Source organism: Syzygium oleosum, unplaced genomic scaffold (genome assembly GCF_021117445.2).
Source record: "Syzygium oleosum isolate NSW1041296 unplaced genomic scaffold, Sole_v2.1 Sole_v2.59, whole genome shotgun sequence".
Taxonomy (NCBI): Eukaryota; Viridiplantae; Streptophyta; class Magnoliopsida; order Myrtales; family Myrtaceae; genus Syzygium; species Syzygium oleosum.
Genome location: NW_026607543.1, coordinates 914923 through 931965, shown reverse-complemented (window position 1 = coordinate 931965; position 17043 = coordinate 914923). Strand labels below are relative to the sequence as shown.

The 17043-nt window shown below is 40.2% G+C and overlaps 2 protein-coding genes across 3 annotated transcripts; both read right to left on the bottom strand.

Moving 5' to 3' along the window:
* Positions 1–5576: 5576 nt before the first annotated feature.
* Positions 5577–8788, bottom strand: LOC115690466 (protein NRT1/ PTR FAMILY 1.2-like). Its single transcript, XM_030616805.2, has 5 exons — positions 8641–8788; positions 8267–8399; positions 7858–8075; positions 7197–7747; positions 5577–6722 (listed from the first exon to the last, which is right to left on the bottom strand). Exons 1-5 carry the CDS (start codon positions 8683–8685, stop codon positions 5816–5818), a joined length of 1854 nt encoding a protein of 617 aa, XP_030472665.2. The 5' UTR covers positions 8686–8788; the 3' UTR covers positions 5577–5815.
* A 5813-nt stretch (positions 8789–14601) lies between these two features.
* LOC115690455 (bark storage protein A-like) lies at positions 14602–16979 on the bottom strand. Of its 2 annotated transcripts, XM_056307737.1 has the most exons (6): positions 16844–16979; positions 16449–16677; positions 16193–16260; positions 15936–16091; positions 15231–15482; positions 14602–15046 (listed from the first exon to the last, which is right to left on the bottom strand). In XM_056307737.1, the coding sequence occupies exons 2-6, from the start codon at positions 16675–16677 to the stop codon at positions 14705–14707; spliced, it is 1047 nt and encodes a 348-aa protein (XP_056163712.1). In that variant the 5' UTR covers positions 16844–16979; the 3' UTR covers positions 14602–14704. The 2 variants fall into 2 exon arrangements, with proteins under 2 accessions (XP_056163712.1, XP_056163711.1); XM_056307736.1 differs by lacking the exon at positions 16844–16979 and having other exon boundaries at positions 16449–16813.
* Positions 16980–17043: the final 64 nt, after the last annotated feature.

Below are 17043 nucleotides of genomic sequence, written 5' to 3'. Positions count from 1 at the left end.
GGCAAAGAGACTCGAGGACGAGCTCAAACACGACGACGCCATAGGTGGGCCAGTTCAACCTCACCGTACCTTGCCTACGACTGGTCGCTGAGGTCCAATGACCTATTAGAGGAAGACGATGAAGGGAAGGAAAAAAAAAGAAAGAGAAAGAAAAAAAATTCGAAAAATATTAAAATATTATTAAAAAGTGTCTATATCAATGTCAGCCGCGCCACGTAGAATGGCTGGCGTCTATGTCAACGATTCCGGCTAAAATTGGTTGGATGAAGTGAATTAGTACCAATAAAAAAGGTTTAGGAGTCGTTTTGCAAAAAAAAAAAAAGATTTAGGACTGAATTAATATAATTGTAATATGTTTAGGACATTTTTGATGTAGCTAGCAAGGATCACCTAGAGGGGGGTGAATAGGTGATCTAAAACAATTTTTAGTAATTTATGCGGAAACGAAATAAATCACAGAAGAGTCTGAATAAAGTTCGATTCAAGACGGATTATATAGACGGTGCTCTTGATGTGCGAGAATGTAAAGTAAGAGATAAGGGAAAGAGAATCGCACACAAGTTTATAGTGGTTCGGCTTATAGCAAGCCTACGTCCACTCTCCCACGCTTCGTACCTACTTGTGGATTTCACTATGTAATCAAGAGGAATTACAACTTCTGAGTGTTAACACTCTTGTGTATGATAGGACTCTCTATCTCACACAATCACTCTTACAAAGTGTCCCTCAAGATCTTAATATTTGGCTCGAATGACAAGAGAAAAATGATTGGATTAAGCTCGACTTTGGACTTGTTGATTCTTGATTCGTACTTCCTTCCGCTGCTCGTTGATCTCCTTAAATACTCCTATGCTTCCAAACTAGCCGTTGGACAGCTTTCGGAGGATCATCTTCCAATCTTTACCTTGGACGATTTGTATAGTAAGAAATTGAGTAGCCGTTGGTTGTGGATCTAATCCGCGGATTCTATCGCCCATACAATCGAATCTTGGTTTCCATAAGTAGAACTTTGTCCGTTGTAATGCATTCTTGTCATGATGTTTGATTGTCAATCGGTTTGATTGATTGAGACAATCGAACATTCCTTCGTGAAATCCATACCGGATCACTAGCTGTTATGTTATGTTACGATTATCAACGTCGAAGATATTTTGCGTCGCATCGGAAGAACTCCTGCGTCAAGCGTCGAAGAATTTCTGCGTCGAATAATTTCTTCGTCGACGAATTTCTTCGTCTGAATAATTTCTTCGTCGCATTTGCATCCGAATAACTCATCTGCATCTGAATATCTTACGCTTCAGAATCTCGGAACTTCGATTATGTGGGTCTTCAAAAATATACTTGACAGCTTGTAAAGTCGAATAACTTTCTTCGAGCTTCCGGAATATACGGACCTGGAATAATTCAGAATAAGTATCAGATTTACAATAACATAGAAGGTTTTGTCAACTTCAAAATTAATAGGAGTTTTCCTCAACAATTTTAAATAATTTTCTCAGTTTGAAGTGGTCCTTAGTTCTCACTAATTCAGTCTTATTATCACTTATTAGGATGGACAATCAATCCGACCCGCAATACTAACGAAATTACGAGCATAACTATTAAATAAGAAATCAGACCATTAACAAATGCCTCGCGAGCACAAATCAAATTAGCTCTCTATAAAAATAACAATTTCCTAGAGCAAGAATCAAATAGTTTTTAATATTTGCTCTGCTAACCTGGGTCGACAATAATTTCACATATTCCCAAAAAAATATTGGCAGCAATAAATAATCAGATAATGGGAAAATAATTAGCACATTGGTGAGCACCAAAAAAATGTACTTGAAGGTGGCTATTTGAGAAACTACCGTACCATCACTTGACACAATCCCTCCTTTTTCACCTCAGTTCCAACAGCACACTCAAATTGTACGAAGAGTCTCGTAGACAAGTACACCATTCACATTACATGATAGGTATACAATATAGATTCTCGATAGATAGAGGGAGAGGGGCAGATGCAATGCTTTGTTAGTACATGATACCTCGCATTTTAAGCGGCGCAATGAAAAACGAATTCGTTTGACGGAATCAATGAAGTTACGTTCAATTTGAATCGATCCAATTTGTTTGATGTCAGAGTCCTAACGTATCGTGTTGATTATGGATTCCATTGAGGCGGATTTTGGACCTCGTTGTTCGACTGTCTAGTGTGTGAAAAGTAGTTTACAACTCGAAAGACAAGAATATTATATAAGTGATGACTATCCATAAGATGACAAGGAGGAAGAGAATCAAACTTGTCTTCAACCTTGGGTGGCGTGAAAAGGATTTGTAGCTAAGCGCCATATGCAATGTGTTCCTACCGGACCATTCCTTTCACTGCCCAATAAAACAAAAACAAAAATTCCTTATAACCTGCTAATGTGGTTTGGACGCGATTCCTCAAAACATGCTTTTGTTTTCCATAAGAAAAGTTCATTCATTTCCAAAACGGTACTTGAGAGACACATAGCAAATTCTAGAAGGCTGCAAAGCAAAGCAAAGCCCATAAACTTGGAAAACAAAACAAAATCCAGAGATCAAAGTGGATCGTTAGAGCAAAGTTGGCAGGAGTCTCGTGCTAAGAAAATCTCCTAATATATTTTGAAGTTGACAAAACTATCCATAATTTATTGAGACTTTGATATATGCACGAAGTTGTTTGTGTTTCAAGTAGTATCCGTGTAAAAAGGAAACTTGAGATGATGAGTGGAAAGATTCTATATAGCTAGAAGGACGGATCAATGTGAACAAGTCTAGAAGAATGGCAAGTTTATAAAGACATGGAGATACGAAGGAAACAGCCTACTCGATGTACATCACTATTGTACTCGAAGTGCCTAATGAGAAGCAATCTTATGTAAGCAGAAGACTGGCGAAAAGTCTGATATTATCTTATAACCGGGAAGCTTAATATAATTAGAGACTGCTAATATAAGTGGAGCATCTACACTACATGCGCTAACAATCTTGCCACATGCTTCAACATTATTTGAAATATTTTATCTCTTCCCTTGACGGCTTGTAATCTGGTATGCATATTTAATTTAGAAGATTTTCATTAACCATCAACTTTAAAGATTAGGGTTAATACCACGAAAAACCCTAAACTGGTACACCTGTGACAAATTTGCCCCAAACTATTTTTTTGACCACAAAAAATCTCAAACTGGTACACCTGTGATAATTTTACCCCGAACTATTTTTTTGACCACCAAAAACCCAAAACTGGTATACCCGTGACAATTTTACCCCGAACTAATTTTTTAATATTATTTTTTACTTTTTTGAATTTTTTAAATTTTCTTTTCTTTTCTTTTCTTTCCCTTTCTTTTTTTTTTTTTCCTTCATCTTCTTTATCTTCAACCTATGGCCGATCACCGGTCCGACGAGGTCGGCCTTGCCCACTCCTGGCGAGGTCGAACCTCGCCAGTGGCTGGCGAGGTCGGCCTCGCCCAGAAGCGGCGAGGTCGAATCTCGCCAGCGACGGCGAGGATGACCCCTCGCCGGTAACTGGCGAGGTCGAACCTCGCCAGGGGTGGGCAAGGCCGACCTCGCCGATTGCCGGCGAGGGGTCGTCCTCGCCGTCGCTGGCGAGGCTCAACCTCGCCGCTTCTGGGCGAGGTCGACCTCGTCGGTCCCCGCCTCTAGCCGATCGTCGGACTAGCGACCGGCCATAGATTGAAGATAAAGAAGATGAAGGAAAAAAAAAGAAAAGGAAAGGAAAAATAAAAAATAAAAAAATTCGAAAAAGTAAAAAATAATATTAAAAAATTAGTTAAGAGTAAAATTATCACAGGTGTACCAGTTTTGGGTTTTTGGTGGTCAAAAAAATAGTTCGAGGTAAAATTATCACAGGTGTACTAGTTTGAGATTTTTTGTGGTCAAAAAAATAGTTTGAGGTAAATTTGTCACATGTGTACCAGTTTAGGGTTTTTCGTGGTATTAACCCTAAAGATTATCTATGCGAAATATTCAATCACGCAAGATATCTTGATTGATTGACAATTTTCCGGAAGACAAGATACTTTCCATAACTAGAGCTATTCTATTTCTGGAGATCAAGATTTGATTGTATAGATGACCAAATCCACGAAATTTTGATTGATACACTTCAACGGCCATTTTGATTTTCCTCGACGATTGTCCAATGGGAAGATTGGATGCAAAGGAGTATTAAAGGAGATCAACAGGACGCCAGGAGAAGAATATTGATCGAGGGTGCAATTTCCAATTTCAGAGAAAGCTTTTATCTTCTTTCATTGTCTTATGAGAGTATTAAAAACTTGTAATCTTTTTAGAAGCGTTGGCAGAGTTATAATTTGTGATTAGGTGTGAGATAGTGAAATCCATCAGTTTAGATATAAGTAACACTAGCTTCGAGGAGAAGTGCTTGAGTATAAGCGGTACATTCTACTCTAACTTCAAGAAGATTTCTAGTGGAATCCAATCCGTAAGTTGTTAGTGTGGGAGTGTAGGATGCAATATTACATTAAGCCGAACTACTATAAGCTCTGTGTCCATTGTTCTTTATCTCCTTGTTCATATTCATTTATTGCTGGATAGGAACACACTGCATTGTATTGCTTGATATAACCAGTTTGCATTATATCAATTCACTGTATTACCCGGTTATAATTATATCAAACTTAACGCTTTTAATTCTGCAATATTTTGTTAAATTTTTATTTTGAAATCACCTATTCACCTACTCTAAATGATACTGTTAGCCAACATCATCTCATACCGTAAGAACAGAACTGTGACTGCATCAAAGCAAAACAATCGGCGGCTGATCATCAAATCTTGCATCATCATTAGTGATAAGCACACACCAAGATCTCTCTCTCCAGCTATGGCTTTGCCATTCGACGGTACACGCCCATGTTCGGTGTCCTCAACATCATGGCAATACAGAGACAACTAAAACGAGTTAAACCAAAATGGAGCTAAATCCAATGTGATCGAGCCCTATTGCAAGTGCAAGACGCAGAGCTTCTGCGATCACCATTGAAGCTGGACTTGTAAATGGACGAAGCAATGGGGAATCAAATCCTTGAAAGCATAAATGAGGAGAGCTTCCAAATCTAGATTAGAAGGGAGACGAGCGAGAACACAAAAAAAAAAAGAAAGCAAAATCAACAAGAGGGGAGAGGAGGGAGAGACTTATTATGATAGCTTAAACTCTCCCCTCCATGACAAGAGGTTGAAAGAAGGGCATGTAGTTGTTTGACATGCTGTACATTTTTTGCAGGATAATTATCCAATTAGTCATAAACCTATTACATAGATGTTAATTCAGTTTTCCATTTTTTCACTTTGCCAATTTAGTTTTAAATCTTTGCACAAAATTTCAATGTAGTCCTTCCGAACAATAGTCATTGAAAATTGCGGACATGGCATCCAGTAATTGCTGGCCGGCCATCCTACATGGTATATTGATGTGGAAAACTGTGAATCATCACATTAGCGATTTTCAGCAACAATTGGCTGGAAGGGTATCATTAGAATGTAGTAAGGTTTAGGACTGTATTGATAAAATTGGAAAGTTTCAGACTAAATTGGTATTCGTACTATAGATTGAGGACTGAATTGATAATTTTCCCTACAATTCATGCACAATTGAAGTGAGGAGGGCGGGAGGGAGAGTCCATGTTAAGATTGATTCTGGCTTGCTAAGTGCATGCTTGGTAGATCACGCATCAACGATACATCATTGGCACTGAGATTCAACCAGTTACACACTCAGCCAAAACATCGGCATTATGTAGCCAACAAGTAGTAAAGATCAAGCATGAATTTTCATTGGAGACGCTTGATGACTCTCTTGATCATCCTCCAATTCATCCTCAACCCAAACCTTTCGCTCCTCACCACCGTCATAAGCCCAAGCACATACGAGGAAGTAGAAGAAATTGATCACACTCAAACCCGCCAAGATCCAGTAGTAATAGTCATAGTGACCCTTGTTCACGTTTGTGGAAATCCATGTCCCATCCTTACTTCTCTTGCTCAAGTGGTCCAAGATGCTCACAATTAGACTTGCAACCAAGTTGCCCACTGCCATTCCAAGGGTAAGAAGCGCCACCGCAATGCTTGACATGCTCTTGGGAAATTGGGAGTAGTAGAACTCGATTTGCCCGATTGCGTTGAATGCCTCTGCTAGCCCGGTCAAGCAATGCTGTGGGACGATCCACATCGCAGACATCTTCAGGACCCCACGCGGGTTCTCGCCAAACCCTTCCCGGATCGCCTCGGCTCGCCGCTTGTGCTCCACCGCAGCTGACACGAACATGGCTATGCAGGAGATGAGGAGCCCGATTCCCATCCGTTCCTTGAAGGTGAGCCCGCGGGGCCGCTTGGTCAACCTCGAGACTAGGGGGATGATGATCCTGTCGTAGATCCCGACCCATATCGTGAGTGTCAGGAGGCTGAAGACGCCGAAGGAGCCCGGGGCGATTTTGATGCCGAAGAGGAAGCGTCGGTCCATGGTCTTCGCCTGGAGGACCGGGAAGGCGCCCTGGCTTATGGTCACGCCGATAATGATGCCCGTGGACCAGATGGGAAGGACCCTGATCAGGGCTTTGAGCACCTCAACTTGCTTGACTGTGCAGAGTCGCCACGGATCTATGGCCAATCCATCGGAGTCCAGGTCCTTCTCAGGATTGTTCATAAGGCAAGCCTTGTTTAGGAACCTGTGGAGAGAGAAATAAAAGATTCAATTTTTCATCCACCACCTGATAAAAACTTTGTTAATTCATATCTTTGGGCCATTATCATGTCATGTTAAATTAAGACTACGCTTATACTAATGGTGTCATAATTTTGAAATTCAAACTCAACATGTCCATTGAATAGGTTACACAGAAAGATATCTTAACATTCCCAGAATCTAAATTTTTGTAAATGTGCAAAGATATGCTTAAAAACATATTAGTGTATCTGTATATATGTAAACTCATCGTGTTGGTAACAATAACATGTTAACCCATTTAAGTAAATGTGTGTAAACGCATATAAATAGATAAAGAACCCGCGGAACATTGATCGCATGTTGCCCCCAAGTTGAGCGAACGGGTCATGTCTAAAATTGCCAGCCTTATCTGATGTTGCGGAACAAACTGACTTTCCGCACAAATGACTGCGTGATGATTCCAAAGTACAATTACCTCAGTTTCTCGCTTGGTGTAGTAATATTGGGGCCCTTGTGATGGTAATACACGGCATCATGGCTCATGTTGGGCAACTCCAAGTGCCTCTTTTTCCAGGCAGCTACTATGGTCTGAGCAAGGCCGGTGAAGAGGCTCTTGTCCGCCTTCACTTTGACATAGAGTGAAGATCCCAAGAAGAAGCTCACAACTGAGACAAACATGAGCCCCACCGGAACCCCGAATCCGATCACCCAACCATACGAATTCTGGATGTCAACTATCACAATTACTGCGATCATGATCGAAACCCCGACCGATGCATAGTACCAGTTGAAGAACGTCTGCAGGATCCGCCCGTTCTTGGGGTTATCGGGATTGTCGATCTGATCTGCCCCGAATGCTAGGGAGCACGACCTGATTCCGCCCGCCCCGGCGGACATGAGGGCGAAAGAGGAAAACAGAAGCAGGAGCTGTGCCGAAGTTGGGGATTCGCAGGTTTTGCTCCTTAGGTCGCACGGTGGAGGGTGGGCATCTCGGAGAAGGGCTGTCAACCACAACAGGGTCATGCCCTGATGAAAGAAAAACAAATTAACAAAGATACATAAGAAAGAGAACATCATGAACACTAGTATAGTGAAACTGAGTTCGTTGCTTTGGAACACACGCAATTGGTGCTTACAAGAAGGCTGATGACCGATGCGAACCCGATGACACGGAACCGACCCAAGCAAGAGTCGGAAAGAAAAGCGCCTAGAATGGGCGTGAAGTTTGATATGGCTGACCACAAGAAGAGGACATTCGCACCCGAAGCGGCATTGAAGTGATACTTAAAAATCAAGTACAAGATCATATTCGGAAGTAGCCCGAACCCAGCAACCTTCTCTAATATCTCATTTGCTGCATCAACATTTAGATTTATGATATTTATTGTCAGATCATTAAAACAATCTCCAAGAACACAAACTGAACAAAACTGAGACTCTGTTATCAAATTTCTCAGAGAACAAGAAAATGAATGAGTTCAAAACAAGAACACTCTGCTTGTGACTTGTGAGCAGATAAAGAGAATTGCGTGATTAAGAAGTGACCTATGATGAAGGGCATGGTCTTGAGTCCACCCTTTTTGCTTGTGACCTGTTTGGCTTCATTGGCCTTGTCTGAAGCAATCTCCATGGCTCTCTCTGTGCTATTTCCAGGACTCAGGGCCTGAGATTGAAATTTCTGGAAGAGAGAGAGAGTAATAGAGAGAACAAGAGAGATGGTCAGGAAGCTTTTGCCTTATATCATGGATGAAAACAAGGGACGGTTTCATCTTCATTCCAACCGGTCATCCAAATAGCTTAGTTTGACCATGACGGACGTAACATTTGCATTATGATAATTCCTCTAGAAGATTGGCTCTGTCTGGTTCTTCTCTTGGACTGTAATAAACTGGAAATGGAATCTAATGGAGGCAGCTAACCAAGAGGGATGGGAGATTGCACTGTATCAAGCAAGAAATGTGCATCGTGGATGTCCAATATAACTGATCGGACCTGAAGCGCTGCAGATTGGTTCCGGTACAATTCGAGCTCGGCAAAATAATGGAATTGCGGATGTCAAGGCTTCGTTGATTGCGGCAACGAAGAACGCACTTTGATTGTTAGATGAACTGCTAAACTTGGTTAAGGATGCTAGTCTTGTCTCATAGAACTGCAAAACACTAGCATGGCAAGAACATGACTTCATTTCGGACAACTAAGTCTTTTAATATGTCACTCTTGTTTACCAATGTACTTTCCCTTGCTGATATGATTGTAACTGATGGCTCCAGACTTATTTTCTTGGAAACCTTATCAGCTTCTTTTCCCTTGTCGAGAGCAGTCCTAAGAAGTGAGATACAGGTAATTTAAAGTGGCCCTTAGGCCTCACTAATTGAGTCTCTTATTACTTATTAGGATGGATAATCAACCGCACCCGGCCTAATAACAAAATTACCAGCATCACTATTAAATAAGGAATCGGTCTTGTTAATAAATGTCTCGTGAGCGCAAATTCAATTAACTCGCACATGAATATAACGATTTTCGAGGGACTCTGAAAATTTGAGAAGTAAGCATTTTGGAGAATTTATGGAAAATTTTTGGTTCTTTATTTAATAAGGCTTAACAAGTGTCTTAGAGGAGTGGCACTTTTTTACATTTTCGATAAGAAGAATATTAAGAAAAATTCCGAATGCAATACTAATTAAGTGGCTAGTACTTGCCCATTTTAATATTAGTCAGCTAGTCCCTCGTGGGTCTGATCTATTCTAGTTTTGAAATATGTGAGTGTCGGTCACAATATTCCTAAAATTTAGGTCCAACCACCCACATTACATGATATATATATATAGAGGGGAACATAGATGGTACGATGCTTCGTTAGTACATAATATCTTGAAATATAAATTTGTTCGGCGAAACGAGCATAGTTAAGTTCCATTTGAATTGATGTGATTTTAAAGTTAAGAGTCCCGACGCGTCATGTCGGCTGTGGATTCCATCACGGCGGATTTCGGACCTCGTTGTTCGATGACTAGTTGTTGTGAAAAGTTGTTTAAAGGTCGAAAGACAAGAATTTAATACGAGTGATGACTCTCCATAAGATAACAAGGAGGAAGAGAATCAAACTTGTCTTCATCCTTGGGTGGCATGGAATCAGTCACCCGCATTGTGTTCCTACCGGACCACTCCTTTCACTGCCCAATAAAAAAAAAAAAGGGAAGCTTTTTGAAAAAATTAAAAATTCCTTATTAACCGGCCAATGGGGTTCGGAAGCGATTTATCAAAATATTTTTTTTTGTCAAAAGAAAAGTTCATTCATTTTCAAAATGGTACATGAGAGATACATAGCAAATTCCTGAAGGCTTCCAAACGAAGCAAAGCCCAGAAAGCTGGAAAGCAAAACAAAACCAATATATCAAAGTGGATCATCGTAGCCAAGTTAGCAGGGTTCTCGTATTGTAAGAACAATCCGTGACTGCATCAAAGTAAAACGATCGATGGTTGATCACCGAATGTTGTATTGTCATCAGTGATGAGCACACACCATGATCTCCCTCTCTAGCTACGGCTTTGTCAATCGGCGGTGTGCGCCCACATTAGGCGTCCTCAATGCTATCGCCATACAGAGACAATAAAGACGGGTTAAACGAAGATGAATTTGACTCCTGTGAGATCGAGCCCTTTCTCAAGTGCAAGATGTAGAGTTTGTGCGATCACCGTTGAACTTGGACTTGTAAATGGATGGAGCACGGGGGATCGAATCCCTGAAAGCTTAAACAAGGAGAGGTCCCAAATCTAAATCCGAAGGGAGATAAGTAAGAACAAAAAAAAAAGAAGAAGCAAAATCAACAAGATAGGTACACTTGTGACAATTTTGTTGTCTCTTTGGAGACATCTGATAAAATTTAAGGGTTAATACCACAAAAAACCCTAAACTGGTACACTTGTGACAATTTTACCCCAAACTATTTTTTAATAATAAAAAAAAAAAACAAGATAGGGAGAGGAGGGAGAGACCTTATTACTCAAAAGTCAAAACTCTCCCCTCCACATGATCAGAGATCGAAGAAAACGAAGCATAGAGAGAGGAGTCGTGGTTGTTTGACATGCTATATATTTATTTTAGGATAATTATCTTATTAGTTATAAACTTATTGTATGCTTACCAATTCAGTTCTAAATTTTTTTCATTTTGCCCATTTAGTCTTAAATCATTGTGCAAAATTCGAATGTAGTCCTTCCGATCAATAGTCACCGGAAATTGCTGATATAGAGTCGAGTAATCACTAGCTGGGCGTCCTACTTGGCAAATTGATGTGGACAACTTGTGGATCACCACATTAGCGATTTCCGGCAGCATCTGACCGGAAGGATATCATTGGAATACACAAAGGCTTAGGAAAAGTTCCGGACCAAATTGGCATTTGTATTATCAATTTAGAATTGAATTGGTTATTTTCCCCGCAATTCACGCACTGTTGAAGTGAGGAGGGCGGGAGAGGGAGAGCCAATGTTAAGATGGGATTCTAGCTTGCGAAGCCACGAATAATCAGACACCTAAAATCTTGTCGAATAAAAGCCGATCATTATAACCTGTGTCCTCCATCAAGATGTCGTATGAATGTCGTCCGATACCGTTCACTTCCCTGCCATTCTCGTAAGTGTCACTAGTAACCTGCGCAGGTGTGTCTGCACCACCCTTAAGGTTGAGCCGTTACTTATATGAGTGGTCGACGTGGATGCGATTTGCGATTATGCAGGAAATTTGGTCTAGTCAAAAAGGTTTAAACACACCCTTTTGATTTGCCCCTTTCCCCCCCTTTAATCAGTTTAAACTTTTGAAACTTTTCGAGTTGTCCAAAAGTGGGATTTCTTTTTCCATGCCGATAAATCTCAGCAAGTGTTGGTAATTGTAAGAAACTATCAATAGAAAATAAATGACTAGTCCTGGCAAATAAAAAGGACTGGTGATTTTTTTTTTCCGGGTAACATGTTGGTAACTTAGCAAAATATCTACGGAATTACCAAGATCATTTTAGTTCATGAATTAACAATTTTTATGCTAGCTTATCATCTTTTATTTGCATAACTTACCAACACTTCAAATTTACTAACTCTTATATGAAGTTACCAACCGAAATTAGATTGATTTATTAACTTTTATCAGATTATATCACCGATTAGTTTTAGGTTACCAAATGTCCTTTGAGTTACGTTTGATTTTTTTTTAATCCAAATCAACTTTTCTATTGAGTAACCAATTTTTTTTATTTGCCTTGGTTAACAGCACTTACGTTTACAAACTTTTTTAAGAGATTATTAACCTAAATTAGCATGTCCCACTAACTTTTTTTCCCATAAAATTACCACATCGTATTTTGCTAGCAACTCTCAATTAAGTTACTTATCCAAGTGTATTCGGATATTTTCATTTGCCAACTTTTCCATCGTTTACAAGTTTTTATGGTCCTTTCTTAGCGATGCCTTAAATTTACCAAATCATTTTAGAATCGTCCAATCTTAATTAGACTGAATTACCGACTTTTCTCTAATTAAGTTATTGATAAGTTTTGGATTAGAAACTTCATTTGAGATATATAACGAGTTTATTCTTCTTTTAATTAACAATGTCTCTTACTTGTTACTAACTTTTATTTACCTTTTCTAATTATGTCTTAAATTTACAAAATTTTATATGAAATTACTATAATTAATTTTATTAATTTCTCCAATTAAGTTATCAACTAATTCTGAGTTACCAACTCTCATATGAGTTAGTTACTAACTTTTATTTTTCTGCCGCGCTCTTTCCACTCTTCCTTTGGTTTAAACATTTTTTTTTTGCGTTTTGATCATACCATCCCTTGTATGGCCCACCATTTTTTTTACAACTCTCCAAAAGTGATCCATTTTTCTTGCTTGGTTAACTCTTTTTATTTTGTTTCTTCTTTTTTCCTTACAGGTCCCACTTTCCTTCTTCTTCTTTCTTTCCACGCCTTTCATGCCTCAGTTCTCGACTCTTGCAAATTGTCTCTCTATTTTCTCTCACATTTTCTTCTTTCTATGCCTCCCTACTCCTCAAGTTGCAAGGCATTGAGAAGTTGAATATCTATGATGCCAACCCCATCGTCCTCCACACTTTCTCTAGCACCGGCATTGGGCTCACCGCACAATTTCAATCCCATGAATGCAATGGGGATTGGAGAGGCCACGGTAGTGATTCCTCAACATCCTATGAGAACACACACAACCCCTATCCACACTAAAGGGAAATGAACGCTCCCCTTGTTGACTGTGCTCGTTCATGTAAATTCTCAGCTGCATCTTGCTAAGAGCATTTTCAGGCATTTCTTGGAAAACCCACATGTAAATGTTTTCCATGTCGTGCTGAACCAAGAAAGCATCGAGCTGCAAGTTTGATTTCTCGAAGTCGAACACACCATTACAGTCTTGAGCTATTTTGGACTTTGATGGTTCATTCAAAACATGCCCGAAGTAGAAACGAAAGAAAAACTAGGCGCTCCACACACTATCAAGACGCTTGTTGCTCTTACGCCCCCCTTTTGGGATATTAATAGTCATCCATGTTTCGTAAAGTTCTGGTCCCAAACCAACATCTAAAATATCACAAGGGTTGTTTTAAGCCAAAGGAGGTGGACTAGGCCATGATGACAGGGGAGGTGGATTTAACTCTTTGGCTCGTCTCATACCGAAACCCACGGTTTTGTCCTTCTCAAGAGGTCAACCATTCTAGTAGTGCTCCCACTTGAGCATGCTTGATTTTAGGGTTCCAAAACTAAGTATTGCCGTTACGTCAAAAGGTACATCCGTGACTTATTTCCAGTTTTCACACACACACATTTCAAAATTGCTTTTCTACTATACAGTGCATAGTTTGGTTCGTACCCCTTTCGCCATCGTAGAAGCCTGCTATGAGCCGCTCCTTATCCAAGCCCTCTGGCCCCGACGACCATTCCCTACCCTCGTTGGACCGGATCATCACAATCTATCTCTCTCTCCAATTCATTGTGAGACAAAAATCCAAAGTCCATGGAAAACAATGTCGACGGATAATGACTCTCCATTGACAATACTATTAAAAGAGCTTCTCCGACAATTTTTGCTTTCTATTTTCCTTCCAGCTTGTGCTTCTAAATCAATAGTTAGAGCAAAGATCTCCCTAACATGCTCACGAAACAAATCAAAACAAATACGGATTTATTCAAGCAGCGATTCATTAGTCCACAAAACCACACAAACCCCTAACAAGTATGAAATTGTTCGGGCAGCGTGTGGTGGAGAAAAGGGGCTCGTTAGGGAGGTCAATAGTGAGCCCAATGCCTATACCAGCGAAAGTGCGGAGGACGACGGGATTGGCATAATAGATATTCAACTTCTCAATGCCCTACGACTTGATAGAAAGAAGAGAATACGAGAGAAAATTTGTAAGAGCTGAGAACTAAAACCTCAAAGGTATGGAAAGAACAAAGAAGAAGGAAGGTGGGACCTATAAGGAAAAAAAGAACAACAAAAAAAAAAAGAGTTGACTAAACAAAACAAGGGACCACTTTCATAGAATTGTAAGAGAAGTAGTGATTCATACAAGGAATAATATGGTCAAAATGCAAAAAAAATGTGAGTGTTTAAGCTAAAGATGATTAGAAAAAGTGCGATCCCTTTTCAATTTACTGACTTTTTCTATTTGATTATTTAGTCGGGAATGAAGTTGAAAAGTCACCGAATAAAAATTAATAATTTCATTTAATAGTTGATAAATTTAAATGATCGGTAAGAAAGTTAACTAAAAATAAGTCAAGTTGGTAAGTCACCACTCGTTTGGATCCCCAAACATCTCTACTTTATACTGATTTACACATCAAAAGTAGATACTTAAACCATCCTTTGAATTTTGTCATCAATTATTGATGGATAACCCAACAATTCTTACAATCACTAAACGCGAATGTCCTAAGAACACATGAGTGTAGGGGGGTCATCTTATCATGATGAGGATAACAAAGCAATGAACCTAAGAAGAACATCCACTGCATTTTGGACAGCCAAGGAGGCAAAAATAGAGGCCTCATTGGAGAGAGCAGACCCACCACCAGCCAAATCAGAGAGGGACCTGATCGCAATAAATGGCATCTTGTGTTGGCGACAGACCAGAGCAATGGAGGCACTCTCCATGTCAATGGCAGTGGCATTGAACTTTGAGTACAAGAATTGCCTGTAAGCACTGTTGTCCAAAAACACATTGGCAGTCACCCCTCTCTCCACTCTCACCACCATTGGTGCCCTTGGCAAGCATGTCGAGTTCACACATTGCCCCAGCTTCAAGCCCTAGTCGTGTCAATGAACAAAGTATTAGCATAAAGAGAGAACTTACATGTTCCGGAAACATATATATTCCATGCTCTTTTGGTGCGGATTTCCTTGACATACTTAACTTTGAAAACTGCGATCGATTAAACGTTTTCGCAAAACAAGATAGTTTTTGAGCTTCAATGTGTGGCTCGGAATTTACCTTGATTTTCTTCGAGACGGTGAAATAGTGCTTGTCGACGGGGACCCAAAAGGCGTGCTGTCGGACTTCGGGGACTCCATTGACGGGGAAGATTTCCTCAGGCTGGTACCAGACATTGTTGAGGAGATTCTGGTCAGCCTTGCCATTGCTGGTGTGATCGTTGAAACTGGTGATGTTGAGGTACCCAATTTTCCTAGTGTAGTCCCCATCTGATTCAAATGCTAGCTCTGTGCTAGGCCCATCCCCAAACCTCTGCTTTCAGTCAGAAAACAGGAAAAACATTTTAGGATTGGGGCTTAAAGGGATGAACATCTATCTCTACATTGAGAATTACCTGTCCCATTTGAGTAAAGCCCACAATATGTTCAGATCTGCTTCTAACTTTTAAGTTTATAAGACATATGCTTCTTTCAGAATAACTACTACAGAAGTGATTGTCAAGAAATTGGATACTCTACAATCAGAGGTAACTTTAGAGAGCCAATAAATTTCATGATGTGATGACACATCACCCAAAAAATGGACACATTGACCCTAAGTGCATGCATCTAGCATCGAACTTACACGACGCATTTGCTTGTGATATAACCTAAATTGCTTTCGAGTTTTCTACCAAACTTATGTCCTATATATGTAAAGAACTTTGCATTTAAATAAGGACTCAAATGAAAAAAGTTTGAAAAATATCAAGAGCTCGAAATAGACCTGCCAATTCCAAAGGCCTGAATGAGCCCAATACTGTGGGATTGTCACATCCCCAATTTGGAGATTTGGATTTGCATTCCCTGCAATTCCATAGTGAAGCACACCATTCACATTGAACTGAGTCAAGAGCAACTCTGTGGTTATACCTGCATTTAGCTTCATACAGCAACTTCTTCTCATCAACACTCTCATTTTCGTATATCGAAACAAGAAAAAGGAACATGAAGGACACATGAAGATCAAAATCTTGCACGTACCATGCTCAACCCCGTCATGACGATTATCACTTTCTCGTTTTCGAGCCGTCCAATCCGAAACCTTCTTCCTGCATTGCAAACATTGAAACATATCTAGAACATATTGCAAACCATATGTCGCCCAAAGGAGCCAACTAATTCCAGCGTTCTTCAGATAAAGAAATCATGAACAAGAACCAGAGAATTAGCAAAGGAAAGAGATGACTCGATGCATGAATAATGGATGTGATATGTAGTATTCATGCGCTTCAGTTACCAGCAATATCCAAGTAAGGGAGAGTTTCATTGGGGACAAAGCTTGGAGTTTGGAGAAGAGGGTTCATCTCGAAGGAGTTGGGCACTACAATCCCCAAGAACGGGCCTTCCTTGTTCACTCCATCCACCATTCTCATTGAACCACGGGCAACTGCACCAGAGCTCCTGCTCATCATGCCCATCGCCATAACTAGAAGGACCACCTCCTTCAAATGCTGAAGATGACCCATCTCTGGGGGAGAGAGAGAGAGAGAGAGAGGGAGAGAGAGGGAGTGATGATAAGCAAAGACAAGGAAGGAAGGGAATCTTGATGTGAAGTCTTGCGATCCGAAGAGAGAAACTAGAATCAAGACTTGACATACTCAAATCCTAGAAAAAAACCCGTGATAAATACACATTCGATCTAGTCACAAGTCCATATGAAGTTTCTCGGGTCTGTAAGCATGATTAGATCGCGGCTGGACTTTTCCAGGGAAGTTTCATTAACTTAGGATTCGCACCCCGTTCAACCTTCGCCCCCCGACGCCCAACGTTCGAGCAATCCATTACACACGTGATGGGCTTAACGACGATTGGACTGAGACTTGTCGTAGGGG

Bases quoted from the DNA above. Each gene is read 5' to 3' on its own strand.
- LOC115690455 (XM_056307737.1), bottom strand. From the start codon at position 16,677: ATGGGTCATCTTCAGCATTTGAAGGAGGTGGTCCTTCTAGTTATGGCG. The intron at 16,261-16,448 runs GTAACTGAAGCG...TTTGCAATGCAG, and splicing joins CCCTTACTTGGATATTGCTG to GAAGAAGGTTTCGGATTGGA. The intron at 16,092-16,192 runs GTACGTGCAAGA...TGCTGTATGAAG, and splicing joins TCATGACGGGGTTGAGCATG to CTAAATGCAGGTATAACCAC.
- LOC115690466 (XM_030616805.2), bottom strand. From the start codon at position 8,685: ATGCACATTTCTTGCTTGATACAGTGCAATCTCCCATCCCTCTTG. The intron at 7,748-7,857 runs GTAAGCACCAAT...TTCTTTCATCAG, and splicing joins CATCGGTCATCAGCCTTCTT to GGCATGACCCTGTTGTGGTT. The intron at 6,723-7,196 runs GTAATTGTACTT...CTCTCTCCACAG, and splicing joins ACACCAAGCGAGAAACTGAG to GTTCCTAAACAAGGCTTGCC.